Source organism: Mercenaria mercenaria, chromosome 11 (genome assembly GCF_021730395.1).
Source record: "Mercenaria mercenaria strain notata chromosome 11, MADL_Memer_1, whole genome shotgun sequence".
In the NCBI taxonomy this organism is placed as follows: domain Eukaryota; kingdom Metazoa; phylum Mollusca; class Bivalvia; order Venerida; family Veneridae; genus Mercenaria; species Mercenaria mercenaria.
This window is the reverse complement of record NC_069371.1, coordinates 56,066,807-56,091,546: the sequence shown is the minus strand read 5'-3', so window position 1 is coordinate 56,091,546 and position 24,740 is coordinate 56,066,807. Positions and strand designations below refer to the sequence as shown.

The following is a 24,740-nucleotide window of genomic DNA, read 5'->3' as shown; positions in this document are numbered from 1 at the left end:
ACCTTCAGATTTTAAAGGTGCTACACCATGATTGTCTGTTTTTTTTTATGTTTAACAAAAGAATAGACTTTTTTGTTTTTACCAGATTCTGAGTCATTAGAAAAGATTACCGATTCTAAATATTCCCAATAAGATTTGCGTATTTCTCTTTGGATGGTGGCTTTAAGAATAGTAAGTCGCTGTCTCATTTTGCTGTATCGTTCTTTTCCTTTAGCGTTTTTACATTTAGTATGTAATTTATCTCTTTTATGTATCATTTTAATGATCTTTTTTGTCACCCAGGGAAAGTCACTTCTGGGTTTAGTCATTTCATTTCATGAAAGACAGTATTATGATCTGACGATCCAAGACTAGGTAATATTTTGGCGGAATAAACTTGAGAGGGTTGATTTGTCAAGAATAAATCAAGAACATTTATTAAATTAAAAGCTATATCTGGGCCTCAGTTAATACGAAAGTTTGTAAGGGTAAGCTACATTTTGCACGCTTTTTAAGCTCGACTTTTCGAAGAAAAGGTAGAGCTATTGCACTCGCCCCGGTGTCGGCGTCAGCGTCGCCGTTGGTTAAAGTTTTTGATAAATTCAAGTATCTCTGTTACTATCAAAGATTTTGACTTGAAACTTAAAATACTTATTTACCACCAAAGTCTACACCAGGAGAAACAATCCCCATAACTCTGGTTTGAATTTTGACAGAATTATGCCCCTTTTTAACTTAGAAATTTTTGTTAAAAGTCAAGTATCTCTGTTACTATTAAAGCTTTTCATTTGAAACTCAAAATAGTTATTTACTATCAAAGTCTACACCAGTAGACACAATTCCCACAACTCTGGCTTGAATTTTGACAGAGTTATGTCCCTTTTTAATTTGGAATTTGTTTACTGGCAAAGCTCTAATTCAGAGTCAAGCACTGAGAAAAGTCGAGCGCGCTGTCTTACGGACAGCTCTTATTTCATTTACTCAAATCATATAACATGAATGTGCCCCCAGCCCCCATTCTACATGCAAAAACAAATACCACCGATTGAGGTATTGCCTTATTTCATATTAACGTGTTACAATCGAAATAATATATCTCAAACAGTGATTTGCTCGTGAATAAAATTACTGTTTGTCGTTTAGATTCCTTCGCATCTAAACTCCAAACAATGATTTCATTCAACGACAAATCATTGTTGGGGATATATAATATTTCTTAATTAAAATGTGGCGTCTTTGATGGATTGCATCAACAATATTACGTTGATGTTTTGGTAATTCACACCTGACATGTTTGGAATATGTAGTGTAAGGGGACAGTTTTAATTTTAAATGTTATGTTGAATATCAATCATTGTTAACCAAACTTTGTTTGTTCTGTTTAAGTATATGCTCGTTAATCATGTTATGCTATTTAAATGGTATGCTATTGATGTTTGTTCAGTATATGCCCTGGAAAACACTGTTCTATGTATTAGTTTAGTTCCAATAAACAATTTGAATTTGTATCTGTTTTATTAAACATGTCATACGGGATCCGAATTTCAGCAAAACAGATGTAATCAGTTTCTGCACATCAAAGTGTTATGTCGACATTTTTTCATCTCTTTTGTCTGAGTATATATACTTGCTGACATGTTGATGGATGAAAACACTGGGTTTTCATAAAAAGGAGAACTGATTGCTTACATATGATTGATTTCCCTGCCAAAGGATCTTTATCCCGCTTGTTCTGCAAACCCATTGTTTTGGAAAGAAGGGCGTAATTTTGATGAATGACTTTTGTCTACATAATATGCTGTAGCTTTCCAATGGCAAATTATACACAACCAAATAAATTCTTCAACAATTGAATGTCGGACATTCACACATAATTGAAACAATGTGTTTACAGTTTAAATTTTAGTTATTTATGTTGTAAATTCAAATTTAATGTGAAGACTATGACTATGTCCAATTCATTCTTGTTACCCGCCGCCAGGAGGCGGTGGGTTTATTGGTATGCTAAAAAAATTTCGCGAGTGGTTCATGGTGCAAGTCACGTGAAAGGTTTTCGATCCTGTACAGATTTTTTTTTGTTCGTAGATGTGTGATACACTAATACTTTATTTAAATTGATAAAATATTATATCTTCGTAACACACCGTAAGTTACAACCATCTCGGATGACCGTGACCTAATTCACACGATCCTTTTGTTCGCCTTTCGTGTGGTACATTTGACTTAGATACAAGAATTTTATAATTTGGTGGTGATGTAGGATTACCACGATTATCGGAGATTTGTGGAATTATGCTTTTTCTTAATATTAAATTGTAAAAACAGGTTGTGTATGACATCATCAATATCCGCGTAAATAATATGTAAACAAATAATCAGCTGTTCAGTGAGCTGATAACCTTTTGGAAATGTGTTTACATTACTTCTGTTAGGATTCTGGTTAGGAAAGTGTGGTTAGTTTGCATAAACTATAGATATCAGATTTTTAGGATATAGTTTAATATATTTAGATTGCCATGACCTGCAGATGACCCTAATTATTTCTGAGATCATTAAAAGGACATTCATTATGACTGATCTGAATATACATTTCTGGCGGCGGAAACACTTTTGACTTGTTAACAATTTTACCTATTACTCGTATCCTTTCAACACTATGATATTCGATCTCGTGTAGATTAAAACAGTATATCTCAAACAGTGTTTTTCTCTTGCATAATATCACTGTCGTTTACATGCGTATTATTATATCGCTGTGCCCTAATGACATCATTCCTTCGCATCTGAACTACGAACGGTGATTATATTCAAGGACTAATACCTTCATTATTAGAGATTAGACATTAGGAATTGTTGAGTGAAATATTTGAACATCTTAATTAATACTGATTGGACATAGGGAAAAATAGTATGAACTCTCTGAATATCTTCATTAGTACGGACCTGAGTCATCTGACATTTGGACATGCGGTATAAAATATTTGTATCCTAATTGATACAAATGAGACATAAGGGAAATTAGTAAGAACTATTTGAATATCTTCATTGACGCAGATGGGACATTATGAAAAGTAGTATGAACTATTTGAATATCTTTATTGATGCAGACTGGACACTGGAAAAAGTAGTATGAACTATTTGAATATCTTCATTGATGCAGATTGGACACTGAAAAAAGTAGTATGAACTATCTAAATATCTTCATTGATGCAGATTGGGCACTGATAGTATGAACTATTTAAATATCTTCACTGATGCAGATTAGACATTACGAAAAGTGGTAGATCTTTAAACTATTTGGAAAGAAATATTTTGAATATTGATTTTTTTATAATTTCAATAGCATTTTGTTTTCACATCTACATTGGCTATATGCGAAATTCAATTTTTTAACACCGAAAGGCAACTTTGTAGTGAGATAATTTACACTAAGCCATCAGCTCACGTATCTTACACATCTGACATAATTAATTTTCAACGCCGAAACGACTGACGGCTGATTATCGCAAACAGAATAACTGTAAGTTCAAACCCTCGCATGTTCATATAAAGGTATCTCCTATCCAACATTTAATCTATGAAAAGACCCTCTGGAAGCATAGAAGCATAGAACGCAAACAAACAGCATGATAGTACACTCGGATTTTCTTGCCTACTTAGCGGAGAAAATATACATTTGTCCGAGCACGTGCCAGGGATAGGGAAAAACCGTGCACTCCGGTGACGTCACATAGTACTGGCACCATTATGAGTCATATAATACAAAAATAATGTCAGGAAATACCCAAATCTATTCGTTATCACGATCCATTTTGAACATGATAGGCAAGAAAAATGATCCAACATGTATGACTGTGTATTGTTGGAAAACCTGTTTGTTCTGACAGTTAGTATCTATATAAAACATTTACTTTTGAAGAATAGCATTTATTTTCATACGTTACATTTATATAACTCAAGTGTTTCCACATAAAAAGCAGCATTGAGCTATATAATCAACAAATTTCAATTAAAACTTACAGATACGCCCAGCCCTTTTTTTTTATATCAACAACTGAAAAATGGTGGGAATAAATGACTAAACGAGTCTGTCTTGCCTTTGAAATGAGTTTTATTATTGATCTCAAGAATTAAGGAAAATATAAAATTGACAGAAAACTAAAAACGTAAAAGAAATGAAATAGTTGTACAGATCAATCAAAACCTACGGTACTTACAATAACATATTTGTAACAATGTTATCCTTTTTGTCTTACATTTCGTCTAATACAAATATAACGTTTCATCTTACATCAGTATCTGATCATTACCTAGCCTACCTGACCATACTGAATGCAAAAATTAATCATGAACATATCTAAAGAAATACTAAAAACCGCGTTTGATAAGACTACAAAGTTGTACTCGATATTTTATATTTCATTAAGCAACGCAATAGGTTTTAATCTTTGAATGCTCATAAAATACCATGATCAACTTTGAAATACTAACTGACAGTGAAAGAAAGGAAACGGTTCTTCTGTTCATATAAAAACCAGTGCCCTATTTCAGAATTTGGCTACATAATAAAACTTAGTCGTACTATTATATATTGATATTTTGGGTACATACGCATAACAAAATTTCTGATTGGTCATGATTGTGGTTTTTGTTGAGATTGCGCTCTTATTATTTTAAAATTCAAGTCATTGTTCTTGTACGAGTTATCGCTTATCTAGTGAAAAAATACAACAAAAACATATAGTCTCAAAATAACCGGGATTATGATTCGGGTTTCCACCGAAACATACAGAAGTAGCTATCAAATGAAAAAAAAAAACAAAAAACACGTGTAATTGTAATTGGTAATCGAAATATTCCAAGAAAATTTTCAAATACTAATCAAATTTCCTACCTTTTTTTATATAAATTTCAGTTGATGTTCCGTTAAATCCAAATGGCTAACAATTTTTCAAACAAAAATAGAATCCGCTGAAATTACTTATTAAATTGTTAGAAACATTTTAGTCTACGTATTTTAGATCTTTAGAGCTAATGGAAAAGTATTGCATTTACCAAATGAAAATTACTGAAAACCCGAGTAGTTTGACAGATATAGTTCGGTTTTGGAATTTCTATTGGACTATATAACCTCTGGATGCATACGAATGCAAGAAATGTCTATATATTTTGATGGTGCCTGTAGTTTGTAACTGTTAATATTGATATTTTGCAATGAATATTCACAGAGATATTTTCATCACCTGTATACTAAAATACTACGCTATGATTCTTTTTAAGATATGCAACTCTTGATAAAATAGTCCTAAATATGAAGTAAACAATTAGAAATAAACAAATAAATGAAGCGCCAGAACAAAACGCTATTAAGCATACGTTACATACAATAAAAGTAACGGAATTTAATGTGATGAGATGAAATAGAACAAAAGTATTAAAACTTCACTACACTAAATCTTAAACTGTGCTTGATACGTACCGAGCTCATTGATGACAGATGAGCTCATTGATGACAGACGGTTCTAACATATGCAGTTTTATTTGATTTTAGACTCAGCAAAAAATTTTCAACGCTTCAACGGAAAACAACACATATTGAGATATTTTTGACCATGCATTTTTTCAAGTACAACGAAATTACTTCGAAACATTTCAGCCAACAATGTATTGTCCGTTTTTTTACCTGACTTCTATGTACCTGTTTTGTATAGTTTGTTGAAAATGGACATAGTTGCATAAATATGTAAAATGTGTATTTCATTTTACACATGTAATTGTAGACTAAGTAATAGTATGTGGTTTTCAATTTTAAAAATCAGGATTGGTCATTCGAAACGCATACAACTCATGTTTTGCGCAAAATAACTGCACTTTAAATTCCCGTTTCAGTGAAAATAATTTAAAATGACAAGTGCAAAAGTTTAACCCATGCACTTATTTACTGATGCAACGACAGTGAGGGCAAAATGTTTCACATTACAAACATACGGAATTAACCCGTCATAGATAATTTATATAAAAAAAAGATATTGTCTTTGGAAAGCAAGTCATGAACACAAGATGGACGAATAAATAACGGTAGCTGTAATAAAAGCGAGCTGACAACAAAACACTAGAAAACCTTTGTGAAATTACCACCTTACACCCGTTGAACATTCCCTTTGGAATAACTACGCTAAAGGAAGTTAGTATTCATATAATCTATTTGTAATTCGTAAGACTAAATGATTTTGAATGGTGAAAAATTGTGCGATTCTTACAAAGCAAAAACTCTTTTGTTTTATATTTACGTTGTATTGATTATAGCAGAACTCAAAAACGTATTACCATGCTTTTTACTTTGCAGTTTTCATGACGTAATAAAAATCATAATGCAGGTTGTCATATTAATGCTGAAGAATCTCCCATTTTTATTTCATTTTTCAAACGTTACACGCCTGTTTCTTCTTCTTCACACGTATGTTTTAAACGTTGTAGGCCTGATTCTTGTCCCTGGCGCGGTTTTAAACTTGTTACCAATTTCATACGCCTGATTCTTGTCCATGTCGCAATTTTGAATCTTATCAACTTTAAACGCCTGATGCTTATCCTTGGCGCGATTTTAAACTATTATCAACATAAAACACTGGATTCTTGTCCTTGGCGTGATTTTAAACTAGTCTTGTTATCGATTTTAAACGCCTGATTCTTGTCCTTGTCGCGATTTTAAATTTGTATTCAACTTTAAAAACGCTTTAAACGCATGATTCTTGTCCTTGGCGCGATTTTAAACTTGTTTTCAACTTTAAAAACGCTTTAAACGCCTGATTCTTGTCCTTGTTGCGATTTTAAAGTTGTTATAAACTTTTAAAACGCTTTAAACGCATGATTCATGTCCTTGGTGCGATTTTAAACTTGTTTTCAACTTTAAACGATTATTGTCCTTGGCGCGATTTTAAACTTGTTATCAACTTTAAACACCTGATTCTTGTCCTTGTCGCGATATAATACTTCTTAATAATGGAACAGCATTTCCGTTATACTGTGTTGACGTTGATGCTTGTCCTCGTACCTGTAAGATAACATTGAAACTTCGAAATTTAAAATAATATCTCCTTACCCTGATAATTCTATTCCATATGTCCTAAGTTGTGCCATCTAACATTTAATAGATAAAGCTTTCAGATAAATCTATAAATAGTATATAACTATAAGAGATCTTAATTTTAATTATTTCCTCTAAAAACACGATTATGAAAGTAGTAAGACATGAAACAAATAACATGAAAACATTGCATGAAACATGGCTTGAACTTAAACTGTCCACCGTAAATCAATGAAACAAAAAACTTGAAAATAAGGTACAAGTTTGATAAATAAAGTTACATGGAATTGCATATATTTTTGAAAACGAGTCATTTTATGCTATATGAAGGGCAACACATCTGAAATATATCATCGTTTAACTAGTCTAAATATCCGGTCAGCAGCCAGAGACTGTTTTAGGCGGTTGCTTAAGATTACCTACAATTGTACTTGTTAAACTTTGCATAGGGTATACATCACGTATTGAGCTTCTAATGAATTAAGTTACTGCGTTCATATCGCGGCGCTTCGTTATCACAAAACTTAGCTTTTATCAGAAGACCACTCTATAACCTATGACTACTGCTGTGAAACAATGTCATTTAAATTTAAGTTTCTGATGTAAACAAACGCAACAGTTTAAATCTTAGTTACAATCAATGAGTGATTTAACTTTTCCAACTTAAATATTTCAAACGTGCTCCTTGTAATATTTTGTCAAGACCATGTAACATGCTTTTTGTTCATGTACGTGTTTTTAAATTCCTTAAAGGTTTAGACCCAATTTCTAAATTTGACAATAAATCGACATTTACTAATTATAGTCTATGTAAACATAAAATTAGCAATTTTATGTGTATTAACATTATTGTGCATTAGGTTTGAAATTATACACACTTGATACATGTACAGATAAACACAGTGTAAATGTTTACTACCGCCAAAAAAGGAAGTTTTTAACAATAAACTGATCACATTTAATTATAAATATAGCTCTACATACATAGTTGATTTATGTATTTAGTCAAGTTAAATACATTTGATGAGGATTTTCTACGTTTAAAGTAAATTTCTTAAAATAAAATATTTTAGTGAAAGATGGGCATTGGACACCTTTAAGTGAAAATTATTTTCTGTACTTTTTGATTTTCAAATCTATATTCAGGATGATGGTTGATTTATTTTGGCTTGTGTGAGGTTCGCCATTTTTTTGCAGAAAAGCTATAATACCCGATTTACTGCAGTGATCAGAAATGTATATGCTATAATATATTGTCAGTCCACAACTTGTTACAGTACGAACTGTTATATTCTGAATTTATGCTGCAACTTTTAACTGTTATTTTCTTATGTAAGATATAATTTCTATGCTTGTATATTTTAAAGATTTACGATACAGACAAATATATTCAAGTCATGCTGTCATGCAATAGATTACAGAATATCTGACAGATCGAGGTACCTCATAATGTCATTATACCATATTTAGCTTCATCAGAAAAAATATATATCTAATTAGTCACCGTGAAAAGAAGCTGGATAAATGTATGTTATTTGTATTTGTGATATACATGAAACCCAATTTCCATACGTTTTTGTCGTCATTGTAAAAGACGAAAGAAAAATACTGGCTGTCAAAATATCTTATCAATCATAAGATTTTTTCGCTTCGTCAAAAATGCAATATGACGTCACAATCATTTTATGAGTAATGCACAAATCTGATAAAATCAGGCAAAGATTACTTCAAGAGACGTCATGAAAGGTGTGTAAGAACTGTAGCAAGAGAGTTATTTGTACTGCAATTAATACTGGGAGCCTACTACACAGTGCTGCATTAAAATCATCCAACTATTTTGATGTGAAGAAACACATAGTACCTGATTCGTGGTATGAGGTACCTCTGTAACAGACGTAAACACAGAAAAGGACCGGCTCAATCGCCGAAAACTGGAATTATGGACCATACGTCGCTGGCGACAACGATCCCATCGCTTTTTCAAGGTATGTTGTACCTAAGGACACACAGAAAAGAACGAACAATTAGAACAAGATGTGTAGGAGAAAGAACGTTAACATGACAGGACTGAACACCACAATTAAAAGTTCCCAAGTATGGTTACTGCGAGAAATTGGAGAAATTTTCTATGGGTTAAACTTATATCTGTTGGTAAATAAACTATTTTTTTCTAAACAGAATTGTTAAAAAAACTACTAAAAGTGTATAAACTAAAATCTTTTCCAGAACTTAAAAACGAAAAGTCTCCTGTTTTTTCGCAGTAAACATTTGTTTGCACACACAAAGCCTTACACTGAGGAGTAACGAATTTGATTCAGTTCTCGGAGGGGGATACACCCTTACAGAGTTTCTTGATACTTCTGAAGACATTGCCGAAGATAAACAAAAGTGTCGTCTTAATGTAACTTGTACCTGTGAAGAAGTCTAAATGTAATAAATTATGACTTCTGTGGGCGCAGTCGGTAGTTTTTCATTCGATTTGAGTCTCGTTTTGTAATGTTTTTGAAAATAGGCGCGTTAAGTTGATCTGCAGTTTGCATTTTGCAAGTCGTATTGCATCCCGCAAATAGTTTTGCATTTTGCAAGTCGAACTGCAAATGCAAACTGTTTTGTAGTTTGAAATTCGAACTGCAAAATGGATTTATATTTCGCTATCCAAGTTATATAAGAACTGCGATTAGTTATCTAATAAAGATATGTAAATGTTTTGGTCTTTTCATGCTTTAAAATTTAACATTTCAAACTCATTTATGATTTGTACTTTGAACTGCTAAATGCAAAACGTTTACAGTTTGCAATTTGAAGTGCAAAATGCAAACTGCAGACCACCGTATCTTTTGAAAACGGATGATCATCTTCAAGTTTGTATGTGTACCCAAGACGTACAACGGACATATCTTTTTTTGCTTGTCTTTCGTAAAAGTCAATGCTACAAAATACAAATGCATGAAAAGAAATTCAAAGTTTATCAAGTAAGGAGAGAGTTTCAAATAAGCTTATCCTTCTGCGTAATAAGTTCATGTTAAATATCATATGAAAAAATATTTCCAAAGTTTATCATGATTTTTAACTTATGAAATATAAAATCCGCTCATTGATTGATCAATTTAAAATCAGTTGCTATTTCCCTCAGTCTTACATCTATAGGAGTAATTAAGGCTTAGCATTACGTTTTGAGCAACAAAAATCAAACAGCACCAAATCATAGAAAGAAAGAGTTGTTTAACATGAAAGTTGAACAGCATGTAAAAGGTTATATTGCAGTAATTCGGTCAAAAATGGTCGAAAGAAATCCCTAATAAATATATCCTAATTTTTCCATTTTTCGCGCGTTTGTGCGAAAATCGGAGACCAAATGGGCATTATTTCACTCGTGGAATGAATTTTACATAAAATAGGACACTTTTCGTGCTAATATTTGCATGTATTCGAGTTGTTTACTTGAAAACGAAAGTAGGGTGTTTATTCTGCGGACCGCTTTCTGAAATGCGGCAATATGAGGGTACCTGACTTCAGTTGACTTGCATTTCACTGCATACTATTCAACACCCCTTTTTCTTTTCGTTTTCTTGTAGCAAATGTATGGATATCTTGTGGAAAATAGGTCTACGACGGAGTGAAAATCTAGAAACTGTAACAAAATTGTTCTGAAGCAGCTGAATTTTATATGAAACAAAGAACAATTTGTTTTATTGGTATATAGCCTAAACATGTATATTACTCTATGAAACAAGTGTCAGTATACCGATATAAACATTGAATTCCGGAAAAGGACTGCCTAAAGGGGCCCCACTTCCGGACAGTTAAACACCTTTAAAAACTCACTATTTTCAAAGAACTGTTGCATATGTTCGTTTTGATGCATTTGCAATAACGTGCGAGTGGTGAAATTTCACATAACAAGGTGGAACACAGTTTTCAGCAATTGTTTATCTTTATTTCTTTACAAATGGCTACTTAAAATATTCGGAAAAAGTTGTCTCCCTTTGAAAAGAAATAAAGATAAACAATTGCTGAAAACTGTGTTCCACCTTGTTTTGTGAAATTTCACCACTCGCACGCTATTGCAAATGCATCAAAACGAACATATGTAACAGTTCTTTGAAAATGGTGAGTTTTTAAAGGCGTTTGACTGTCCGGAAGTGGGGCCCCTTTAGGTAGTCCTTTTCCGGAATTCAATGTTTATATCGGTATACTGACACTTGTTTCGTAAAGTAATATACACGTTTTACATGCTGTTTAATTTTCATGTTAAACAACTTTTTTTCTATGATTTGGTATTGTTTGATTTTTGTTTCTCAAATCGTTATGCTAAGCTTTAATTATCAAGTACATGTATATCCTGTTCTGATAAGGCTCCATTTTGCTTTATACAAATTTTGATGTAGATCTATTGATTTTGCGTCACTTGAATCATGATTAAATTTAAGTTTGTTAGATAAGTGTATTACACTAATGTCTCCAAAGGCCTTATTATATTGATCTCCTTTAATTCGCACATACAGTTTATCTTATACGGCGATACACCGCCTTCACATACTCACATATCGGAAAACTATTCCTTTTTTATTTGTCTTACTGCATATTTGTTGATGCTAGATTGGGAACATGTCTCTAATGCTATTGAGTTCTTTAAATATATTTAGCTTTAAGCTTCGTTTTCCCAGACAATAAATTGATATGTAATTGAAACAAAATACACATAAAACCATATTACCTAAAATACATGGTTAAATCAGTAACTTAATTAATTAATACCAGGTCCCTCAATCAATAATGCAAAGTTATACTTTATGAAATGACCAACTTACCTCGCCATTTAGAAAGCAGTACAATAAAGAGATAAGGAAGCCTTGAAAAGACACTAGGAAATGTGAGATATATGACCAAATGGCGAACGCAATAGCTTCTGTAGGACTCTCAATCATCACAACAAAGTTTGTGATACCCAACAATGGTAACAGAAATAACGCTGCCTTGATCGCTTTCCTGTAATAGAATATAATCAATTATTTTCAGATTTTATTTCCTTATTTTACTTTGCTTAGAACTGCACCCTGACATTCCTTTTATAGAACACTATGTACTACATGTAATTTTATTAGAATACAAACCTCTATACTTACCATTCTTATTAGTGCTCATTTCGACACTTTAAAAGGTTAATACAAAAAAAAAATGTTTTATATGAACTGAAATCAAATTTATAGAAATACTATATCTAGTCCATCCATTATCCACCAACAGCAAATCGATAATGAATTAACTTTTACAGATTCTTTGTTGTAATAAAAACACGTATTTCCTTTCTTTTTCGTGTTCGACCTATTTTTTTTTTATTGAAATTTGTCATCAAAATGAACTAAACATTCGAATTAAATCATTAACGAGCTTAGCTTTGTAAAAAAAGCTAGTATGCGGCCTGTTGTCGATTTGATCTCGTGAAAATAGTTACTTTGACATGTTTAAAACTTTAAGAAAGTTTTTTCAAATGTTATTTTATGATCCTTTGGCATCATGAAATACATTCAATATCTGGGTAATAGAATTCTGCTTAAGCCGGTGCTAGGGGCCCCTAGAGGTGTTGCATATTTAATTTCCTCTGATGAGCCGACTCAGTCAAATCGAGTCTGCTATAATTTTGCTTGGTTGCATTGTTTGCTCCCATATGATCTTCTTACTGAATTTATCAAGATATATGGATTTGCTTGATTTTGCTAGAATTATTTATCGACGGTGATCGATTACAACATGTCAGACGGTTGCTCCCCTTTACATGTATAATCAGCACGAAAACATTTATCGGCTCCTATATCTGATTCAAAACTACAATGTTTTACACTAATTAAGCTAAGATGAATCCTGAAACAGATTCTACCAATTTAGACACATCTCATTCATGCGAGATTACCAGTTTGAGAGAAGAGCCTGTTCTCTCCGCATAATGCTAAGCATATTAGGAACAGAACAGAACAGAACATACATTTTATTTTGACTTGTACATAGTACATCATCATATACATATATGTAATATACACTTAAACATGGTATCACGTGTGAAAGTGTAAGTTAACATGGTGATGAGGATGAATATTAGGGAGCAACTGGTACCATTTTTCACATCTTTTGTACGCGACCGTTAATCGAATCCGCGACCTTCCGCACCGGAGGTGAACGCTCTACAATTACGCAAAATTACTTCACTGAAAGTGGAATCTTGTGTCATGATAGGTCAGTGGTAGAGCGTTCGCCTCCGGATCGAGGGCTCCGGAGTTTGAACCCCACCGGAGAGAGAGACAGAGAGACAGAGGGGTCACATTTAGGCAGAATATAGCTGGTTCAGCGAAGAGAATTTATTGCTAAAAGATATATCTTCGGATGACGATAAAGCATTGCAGCTGCTCCGACGCAGAGAATGTATTCCTGAGAGAGTGTCTTCGTATTACAGTTAAACACAGCATGGTCCGATGCAAAAAAATTATTCCTTGGCGGGAACATTTTAATCAAGTTTCCTTCCTCCACAACTGAGATTTTCGGATTTTACCGTAGATTTTCCTATAGTATTCCTATTGTAATATCGTCCCGCCGAGGCGGACCGATATAAAAATCCGTTTGACAGCATAGATCGTAACAAAGCAAAATAATAGCAGACACATATTAACTGGGCCTGTTCATGAGAAGTTGTGAAGTACTGGCTTAAGAAGAATTCTAATAAGTAAAATTAAACGTACTCTGACTCCAAAGGACAAGGAAATATTATAACAAAATATAAATATATTACAACAAACGTTATTTATGAAGGTATTTAATAATAAAGACGTGGAAATTCCACGAAAACCAGGTTTTTCGAATATTTTCCTATATATACGCTGCATATACATGTAGGTCAAATTTAATTTTAGAACATCATAACAAACTAAGGTTATTATACGCAAATGATAGACATGACACCACCCATCCATTAATCCTTAGGTAACCTGATTAAAACAACAAGTGTCGTGTGGAGGCTGTGAAAAAAAACCCTACTTGGACACACAGTTGGTACATGTATTATTTCTGGTTCCTTGAAATACACATACATTCAAAAAGTACACATACCTTCATAAAGTTCCGAATAGCCTGGTACATGGATTATTAGAGGCCAAAATATCTTCCTTACACATGTAGGAATGTATTTAACATATCGAGACTCTTATGATTCTTACTACTTACGACTTGTTCTTAACATAGTCAGCATCCATAGTACAAGAGTGAGCCTATCTGGTGCATGCATGTCTTTAACATAGGAGCCTTGATGTTTTACAAACCTGAATTAAACATACTGAGCCCCGATGCTACATATCTGACTTTAAAATACATTGAATCTTGATGCAATAAACATACCTGACTTTAATATATTGAGCCTTGATGCTACATATCTGACTTACATATATTAAATCTTGATGCAATAAACATATCTGACTTTAACATATTGAGCCTTGATGCTACATATCTGACTTACATATATTGAATCTTGATGCAATAAACATACCTGACTTAAACATATTGAGCCTTGATGCTACATATCTTTAACATATTGGGCCTTGATGCTACATATTTTATTTACATATATTAAATCTTGATGCAATAAACATACCTGATTTTTAACATATTAGTTTAGTTTAAACATATTTTTATTCCGAAAAACATGAAATATTTACAATACAACATTTCAGGAATTGGACAGAAAGCTATATTAGCATACAGTTGTCCTCTCCTTATTACATAAAATTACATGTTTTTTCATGGCACAATTTTTTACCAGTTAATACAGTATTATATGAAATATATGGAAAGATGATACATTTCAATAAAGCAAAAAGTGCTTTAAAGTACAATTAGAGTTTAAATATGAAAACATATTTCAGACATATGACAACGACTTTTAACATGTTGAGCCTTTGAGCCTTGATGCTACATATCTTACTTACATATATTGAATCTAGAGTCAATAAACATACCTGACTTTAACATATTGAGCCTTGATGCTACATATCTGACTTACATATATTGAATCTTGATGCAATAAACATACCTGACTTTAACATATTGAGCATTAATGCTACATATCTGACTTACACATACTGAATCTTGATGCAATAAACATACCTGACTTTAACATATTGAGCATTAATGCTACATATCTGACTTACACATACTGAATCTTGATGCAATAAACATACCTGACTTTTAGCATATTGAGCCTTGATGCTACATATCTGACTTACACATACTGAATCTTGATGCAATAAACTTACCTGACTTTAACATATTGAGGATTGATGCTACATATCTTACTTACATATATTAAATCTTGATGCAATAAACATACCTGACTTTTAGCATATTGAGCCTTGATGCTACATATCTGACTTACATATACTGAATCTTGATGCAATAAACATACCTGACTTTAACATATTGAGCCTTGATGCTACATATCTGACTTACATATATTGAATCTTGATGCAATAAACATACCTGACTTTAACATATTGAGCCTGGATGCTATATATCTGACTTACATATATTGAATCTTGATGCAATAAACATACCCTGACCTCGTTGCAACATACATTTTTCTAACATTTTGAGCCTCGTTTCTACATACCTGACTTTAACATATTGAGCATCGTCGCTACATATCTGAATCTAACATAATCCTCGTTGCAACACACATGACTTTAACATTCTGGGCTTCATTTGTTTCATACATGACTTTAACATAATTAAACGTAACTCAACAAACCCTACTTTATTGAGCTTCGTTCCTACATTCCTGACTTTTAACATATTGAACATCGTTGTTACATACAGGACATTATATGAGCTTCTTTGCTACTTATGTCTTTTACCGACTGGACCTCGTTGCTACATATTTGAAACAGTGAAATATTGAGCCCCGCGCTAGATACCTGATTTAAACATATTGAGCCACACTGAAACATACATTACTTTACATAATACTACATACCTGATTTTTATAAACCGAACCTCGTTGCTACATACCTGACTTAAACATTGAAAGTGATTGCTAAATACCTGACTTTAACTTATTAAGACTCGCTCTTTAACATATTTAACCTCGTTTCTACATACCTGACTTTAACATATTGAGCCTCGTTCGCATGACGACTATCTTGTAGTTTTAGCACAAGCACACGTATGATGTTTAACAGAAATAACAAATTTACCTGAAAAAGAGTGAAGCACGGATTAACAAGTCCGCAAACAAATGTTGTTTTCAGATTTATTTACAAAATGCGAAACATACAGACTTTATAACGAATACGTAATAATATTATATACAACTAAAAATATCTCTCTTAAGCGAAATTTTTAATTCAATACAAGAGCTGAAATATGGATGTATATATGCACTTAATTGCCAAAATACAAATACCTTGTAGTAATTATTTTCGTTTTCTTTTTCAACTGGAAATTTTTAAATACTTGCCCATCATTTATTTTCACTGAATGGGTCAATTTTGTAAGTATGTCAAGGTGACTCAAACTCAGTTTCTTGCATCAAACATGGCTTCTTCAGCTCTGGTAGCACTGGCAGAGTACATTGTATGAGTAGATCTCGAAAAGGCCCAGACCTGAACTGCAAGCACCTGAAGTTTGTTTGCCACCTTAAACTGCGACTTAGCGACACTCCAAAGTACTGATGGAAATGTGGCTTTGCACAATATAAACTACGTGTAAATTCTCGTATATTACAATTTACATTACGGCATAAGGAATGACCATTCAGTGAATACAGCAGGTTTCGAAAGACTTAGTGATTTTTAAGGCATAAAATCGTACTTACAACAATAACACCGACACGGGGAGCTTCAATGATCCAAATATAGGGCGAGAAATAATATGGATACCAACATCTGAAAAATACTTCTTTGTTTAGTATAAAGAACTGTAGATGTCTCGCGATATATACATATATATACAACATGTTTCCAAACTTGTAAGGTTTGTAAAATACTGACACATTTCAATGAAAGTGCACATACTATTAAATGATCACTTAAGTTAAATAACAATTGTACGTAAATTTGTTGAGCTGCGACAAATGCAATCAGATATCCCAAACATGAATAGTCCCAAAATGAGTGTAACATGGTTCTGGTCGACATACGGTAAGTAGTGTCATCTGCGGGATTAGACACTTACAATCTTCAAAGTATATTTTTGTGCTCCTAACCTGACACAGGATTCTATTCTGTAAGATATTCAGATTTGCATCTAGAGATATGCACGGGCTCTGCAGTACATACGCAGCTCAATGTTAATCCGCGAAAAAAGTGCATACTAGTATTTCTCCATGCAAAGCTATTGATCTTTGTTGGTGCATATTCGTACTTACTCATGATACACCTTTTGTTTGTTTGGCTAGTTAGTTTGAAAATTACTGATTGACGTTCATCCATTCAAACTAAACCAAGTTACGAAGTTGAACTGTATATAATCATTTGAGTTGTGATTTACTGATAACGTGACTTTTGATTTAATAGTTAGTGAACGTTACGAGTTATACATAAGCTTAGTAGATTCCACTAATAGGGGATGAAAATCCCCGAGACGGTATCGTCCGTATATAGTTATTCGTCTTTGATGTCTGCATGTACTGCAAACTCCAACACAGTGTTACTTCCCCTTATCGGTACAGTAGAACTGCCACCACGTATAAATTGGGCTGAAGTTCAGCCGAGTTATATTTCATTATTTTAATTTTGTTGAGTGGACAAAATTTTTATCTCAGTATGTAAATATTATATATTTTATTTGTTAAACGAGCAAAAAACTAAAAAATAATGCAGTGTTACTAAAATTACTTCTTTTTCTGGTGTTGTGGCGCGCACCTGCTAAAAATGTAAACAATGAAATTACTTGACGGTAGCTTGAGCACAGTAAGAGAATTTGACGAGTGGCATACTGCAAAATATAAATATATCAAATACTTTCATTATGTTCTTAAAGGTTCTGACATAAATGTCAATTTGAGTGTCGAATAAGGCAAGCATTTGATTTACCCGGCGTTGCCAAGCGCGCCGCCATTTTAGGATCACATGGTTGTACCATCGTCACATGATTTACTTGAAGGCAGGGCTGATTGTTTGACAATATTCCTGCGCGGAGGTTGCCAAACTCCAACGCAGTGATCTCCCTTGCCGCTTCGCTCAATGATCACTGCCAACACAACATTCACGTGACCATTGTTCATCACGTGATGATCGGTTTTAAAATAAACTTATATGTTGATATAATACAGAAATCTACCAAACTTTTGACAATAACATATCTTGGCCAGCAGGAAAATATTGAAAAGCCTCTATCTGTTTCGGCTTGGGGTCAATGGCAGCATAATTATCTTGAACGGCATCAAAGATTAACGTCGACATACTCGTTTGTTTATTTTCAGTTTCGTTTCAGGATACTTACCGGTCTTGTAAATAATTACCCATTTTCAATCACAATCGTTATTTTTTTTTTATTATGGGACGTTCGCCTGTGCTAAAAGAAGTGTAAACTCCGAAAACATTGGGGTAAAATTAACTAAATAATTAAATAACTAAAAGAAGTCCACTTAGCTGAATTTTAGCGATCAATGAGCGAAACTGCAAGGGAGATCACTGCGTTAAATTGGAGTTTGGGAGGTTGCATGTACTGAGGCAATTTTTATCGAAGTTTTCCGGTTCCAGTTTATGTAACACTCCGTAGACTGGTTGTCTGCGTGAACATCCGAGCACCCCGAATCAGTCACAGACATTTGTAAACCGTGCTAACATGATTTGTTTTTACTTGTTTTTCGTATTAAAAATGTATATGCAACTGAAAAACACTTTTTGAACAGTATGGAAGTGTAAAGGCCGTCAAGTTTCTGCGTGGAGTGCAAACAAACAAAACAATCCTAAAGCCAGTACGAGAACGCGGCGAATGACGTCACCGTCATACGGTGTCACCCCGGTATAGAAGTACTTCCGGTTCGTTATACTTATTTTAATATTCTTTTCACTATTTCAGCTAAAATATATGTAGAAAATTATTCAGTTGCTGTGTTTTAATGACAGACTTCCTGTAAAGTTCCTGAACCAGTTGATATCAGAATGATAAAGAAATTATAGATGGTACCAATCTGTGAATATTATGTCACTTTTTTCTGTAGGTGTTCCTGATGACACTTAGAACTATACACACACACTCAGTTGTTTCTCAAGAAAGGCCGACACCGGTTCACAATCTTTCTTTTGTCATTTGCAGGCGATGAATTCCATATGTCAGTAGGAATTTAGAATCGTACAACCAGTCAGCAGCTACCCATAAACCAGACCAACCTATTAAGTCGAGCGGGCAGAAGCTGTGATTCCCAGTGTAACACCGCAGAATGACGGCTAGTTTTCGGTAAGCGATTTACATGTTCCACCGGTGCATTTCCCTCTGGCCCTAATGTCTTTAGTCAGAACTGTAGCCTTGTCAGTAACTGCTTGACAGTTTCAGGGGTACCCTGAGCTGTGTCTGGCTCCAGGTGGAGTTCTTGACCTTCCACACTTGCCTGCTTCCAAGATGGCGCGGATCGGCTTTGCATTTGACGTTTCAGGCATTGCCTGGCTTAGTCGAAGACATAATTCATTTTCAGATAGGCTGTGATGTATTGATCTGTTTTACTTCCAGTAATTGTCATAAATATAATCACATATTGGTCTTTGCTTGTGGGTTCTGGTCTTTCAATCATTAAAAGTTTCATTTTTCAGCAATTGTAGTGGGTAAATTATGCATTTTTTTACTAAAAATTGCATATTTTTAAAGTAAATACTCATTTTGATACATCATTTTTCAAAATAAATAAGCTTAAAGTTACATAAAATATACTATAAGCATTAACTAGTGATATCACAGCTGATTTCATGAAAATGTGATTGAAATTTTCAGAAGGAAGGCAAATTTTGTAATGTGCCTTTTTTCTTCAAAACTCCGGTTTCCAAGCCAATTTCTCCGCAAAGTAGGTCTAATGTTTGAAATGTTTCTGCGGTACAAAATTTTCTTTCCGATGACAATGTCTTGTGTAACTTTTCTTGCAAAACCCTAAGTTACAAGATTTTATGGGAAAAATTTGGCTTAATTAAAAATTTGATAAGATTTAGGTGTCACCCCGGTATAGTAGTACTTCCGGTTCGTTGTATCCTAGAAAGTAGTTCTTTGAAATTTTGAAGTTCCCAATTTAACGCTATCCCTACTTTGACATGTTATATTCCAAATGTATTTATTGATACTGTGTACATTTTTTGTCATTTCTGATGTCTTTAACAGTTGTTTTATGTGTGTTTTTCAGGATTACATTTCCGTGCGGAAGGATTAAAAAACTACACCAGACTGGTGGCCATGACAGATGTCAGTGGGAAATTTAAACATGGACTAGATACTTTGATGTGTAGCAAAAAAGTTCATCGTTGATGGTGGTGTTTTTCTGTGATATATTGACTGGGATAGTATTACTCTTCAGAAATACAGAGCTGTCAATGCTGCAATTTTGTTGTGAAATTCACAATCCATGTCCAAAAGTGCTTGTTTTACTATACAGCAAAGAAGGAGAAATTGTACTGGGCCGACACCATACCGGCTTCCCGTAGATTTTGCAAAGTATGATATTCGCTGTAACAGGTGTGATGACACTAAATGTAAACTGTAAATAGGTTCTCGCGAAGTTTCATTTTCTTTTGAGTAGTGAATACTTCCTTTGTAAGCGGATATACAAAAGATAAATCCCCATTCTAGGCGGTGCCTCAATTAATATAAGATTCAATAAGAAGATCATTTGGAAGCAAGAATGCAACGAAGCAAATTAATAGCAGACTCGGTTTGACTGAGTCTGTTCATGAGAGGTAATGAAATATGCAATATTTCTAACGCCCTCTTGCACCGATTTAAACGGAATTTTATTACCCAGATATTGAATGTACTCCATGATCACAAAGGATCAGAAAATATAACAAAACTGAATTCAAGTCATGCATTAAGAGCGACGAGTTAACAAAACAAGAGGACCATGATAGTCCTGAATCGCTCACCTGTCCCCACATGACCCAGTTTTGAACTGAGTATGACGTCTTTTCTATTATTTGACATAGTGACCTAGATTTTGAGCTCATGTGACCAAGTTTTGAACTTGACCTAGATATCATCAAGATAAAAGTTTTGACCAATTTTCATGAAGATCCATTGAAAAATATGGCCTCTAGAGAGGTCACAAGGTTTTTCTATTATTTGACCTAATGACCTAGTTTTTAAAGATACGTGACCCAGTTTTGAACTTGACCTAGATATCATCAAGGTGAACATTCCCACCAATTTTCATGAAGATCTCTTGAAAATATGGCCTCTAGAGAGGTCACAAGGTTTTTCTATTTTTATACCTACTGACCTAGTTTTTCATTGCACGTAACCCAGTTTCGAAATATATCTAGATATCATCAAGGTGAACATTCAAACCAATTTTCATGAAGATCCATTGAAAAATATGGCCTCTGGAGAGGTCGAAAGGTTTTTCTATTTTTAGACCTACTGACCTAGTTTTGGACCGCACGTAACTCAATTTTCATGAAGATTTATTCAAAAATATGGCCTCTAGAGAGGTCGAAATGTTTCACTATTTTTAGACATACTGACCTAGTTTTGGACCGCACATAACCCAGTTTCGAACTTTATCTAGATATCATCAAGGTGAATATTCAGGCTAATTTTCATGAAGTTCCATTCAAAAATATGGCCTCTAGAGAGGTCACAAGGTTTTCTTATTATTTGTCCTACTGACCTAGATATTAATGGCACGTGACCAAGTGTCAAACTTTACCTAGATATCATCAAGATATACATTCTGACCAATTTTCATGAAGTTTCATTTAAAAGTATGGCCTCTAGAGAGGTCACAAGGTTTTTCTATTTTTAGACCTACTGACCTAGTTTTTGACCGCAGTTGACCCAGTTTCGAACTTGACCTAGATATCATCAAGATAAACATTCAGATCAACTTTCATACAGATCCCTTGAAAATATGGCCACTAGAGAGGTCACAAGGTTTTATTATTATTTGACCTACTGACCTAGTTTTTGACGGTACATGACCCAGTTGAACTTGACCTAGATATTATCAAGATGAACATTCTGACTAACTTTCATGAAGATCCATTGAAAAGTATGGCCTCTAGAGAGGTCACAATGTTTTTCTATTTTTAGACCTACTGACCTAGTTTTGGACCGCATGTGACCCAGTTTAAAACTTGTCCTAGATATCATCAAGATGAACATTCTGACCAACTTTCATAAAGATCTCATGAAAAATGTGACCTCTAGAATGGTCACAATCAAAAGTTTACGCACGCACGGACGGACGACGGACGCTGCACGATCACAAAAGCTCACCTTGTCACTTTGTGACATGTGAGCTAAAAATAAATAATGCATTATTTTTTAAGCTTTGTTTAATCATGTCATATGATTACAGTCGTTATTGTGTCACTTACTTTGATTTTAGATAACACGCCATGACAATACACCATGCAACTGTCACCGGTATAGGAGCACCTGATAATAACGAGAATGCAGCTGTTTGAATATGTATTAGATACATCTATATCAAAACGTTAGAAACATTATAAAGGTGACCAACACATAACTTTGACAATTCTGTTTTCATAATACGTAACGTCCTATAATTTCTGTTTTCAATGATCTTCCCTGATCAAATTTTCCAGATACACTGTATGCACTGTATGGTAACTACACCGAAAGCCGTGTGTTTGGATCTGTCCCAATCTGACTAAAGTACATCTCCTATTACGCTACGCATAGGATCTGACAACGAGCTATTCATGGCCTCGTTCTGACAACCCTTCCGCTAGCCAATCAAAAGCTACCTTACAATATCCTGCAAGCTTTAAAAGCCGTGGGTTTTGATATCAACAATTTTTATGTTGAGAGATGTCAGATAGCCGTTTAGCTCAGTCGGTAGGGCACTTGCTTTGTAAATGAGAGGTCCCGGGTTCGAGCCCTGGATTAACTGCAAATTTTTCTTACTCTTTGACATTCGAACAAGTTGTCTGGTTGGTTCAAACAAAAATAGATTTGCGAAAATAAAAATAGCAATATTGGAAATCCAAAATATACAGAAGACGAATGTGAATGGGTCGTTCTCAGATCTTCGTTTAGAAGATCAAGTACTTTAGTCAGATTGGATCTGTCCAATATGGCCTCTCCCGAGCAAAAAATGTCAAAAACATCAAGTAAGATATGATATTTTCTACAAATAAACACATATTTTACATAAAGATTTATTACGTTTTCAGTTTACAATCTAAGTTTCAAGTTATTCGATATAAGAAGATAAGATCATTCCAGTTTTAATTACTAAGTGATAAAAACGTGCAGATTATGGGAATCAAGAAGCGAAAACGAAACTTTTAAATGATGTTATCAAAACTCTTGTAATTGTATCATCAGATGAATCAGTTAAGAAGAAAGAAGAAACATTTTCACATATCTTGAAATCTGTCTCTAAGCTGAAAGTATGGTAATTTTACGACAAAATACCATCGTAAGTCAATCACATGTATCAGCTGTGTAACGGTTTGGATACAAGTGATTGAAAAACAGTTAACGGTTTGGATTTAGTATATGCACCGGTTTGGACAGTACCTTAATTCAAATTCCTGCACGAAAAATCGGTATCAAGGTTGATAAAACCAGAAACAACCACATCTATCTCCTTCATTTATTTCTGGGATATCACAGGTAACCTTTTGTGTAGACTGCAAAAAAATCTAGGGAAAGAAATAAACCGAAGGTCATAAAACTAAATATCTAAACTAAAGGAAAAACTCTGTATAAACGATTCGAAATTAACACTGTACCTACTGTATACATTTTTGTTACCTGTGCATAAAAATGCTTTACGTATAATAACGAATTTATATCCGACAACATTTTTAAAATGAATCACTAGATATCCTGATAGGTAGCTTAAAACTTCACTGCAGAGTTATGTCGCTTCCTTGAACTAACAAATACTGTTGTAGCTTTGGTGTGTAAGTAGGTGGCTCACATACATGTATCACTTTTAAGAATGAAATGAAACTACAAAAGATAATAGGTAAGGGTAGATTTCTCGGAAGCACAGAGCACCAAAAACACAGCCCCAGAACACTTGTTCACTCCGTTTATCCGACATGCAGTGCACAGGCGCCAAGATTCTTCTGTTCTTTCAAAGAAATTATGCCTCTATTTTTACTTGACTTAGCAAGTTATGGTCAAGTTCATGTATGTAAGCAGGTATCTTATTTAGCATCAGAAGTGGGGAAATTTCTATGACTAAAACACACGTCTTACAAAATGCTTTGCAGTTTGGTACTTGTTTATATCACTGATTCATTCAGTTAGCTTTCTTTAGTGACATGGCATTTGAATAGTCGACCTTTATTGCCCCCTATTCAAACTTGATATTTGAGGTTTTTCATCGAAATGTATATAAACAGTCGTGAAATTAGAACAGACGTCAGTATATCAGTAATCAAGCAAGTAAAACATTTCCGTTTAAAAAGCTCTAACAGGAAACACAGCTTTTTTATCGGGCCCTACAAATGAACAC

General features: G+C 33.8%; 1 protein-coding gene across 1 annotated transcript in view; it reads right to left on the bottom strand.

The window, feature by feature from the left end:
* Nucleotides 1-4,083: 4,083 nt before the first annotated feature.
* Nucleotides 4,084-24,740, bottom strand: part of LOC123532095 (PDF receptor-like) — a 137,141-nt gene continuing 116,484 nt past the window's right edge. The window contains exons 7-12 of the mRNA XM_045313453.2: nt 22,621-22,681; nt 16,917-16,986; nt 16,202-16,296; nt 11,875-12,052; nt 8,925-9,059; nt 4,084-7,030 (exon numbers count right to left, since the gene is read on the bottom strand). Coding sequence (XP_045169388.1) covers nt 6,932-7,030; nt 8,925-9,059; nt 11,875-12,052; nt 16,202-16,296; nt 16,917-16,986; nt 22,621-22,681 — 638 coding nt within the window. The 3' untranslated portion in view covers nt 4,084-6,931. The remainder of the gene's footprint in view (nt 7,031-8,924; nt 9,060-11,874; nt 12,053-16,201; nt 16,297-16,916; nt 16,987-22,620; nt 22,682-24,740) is intronic.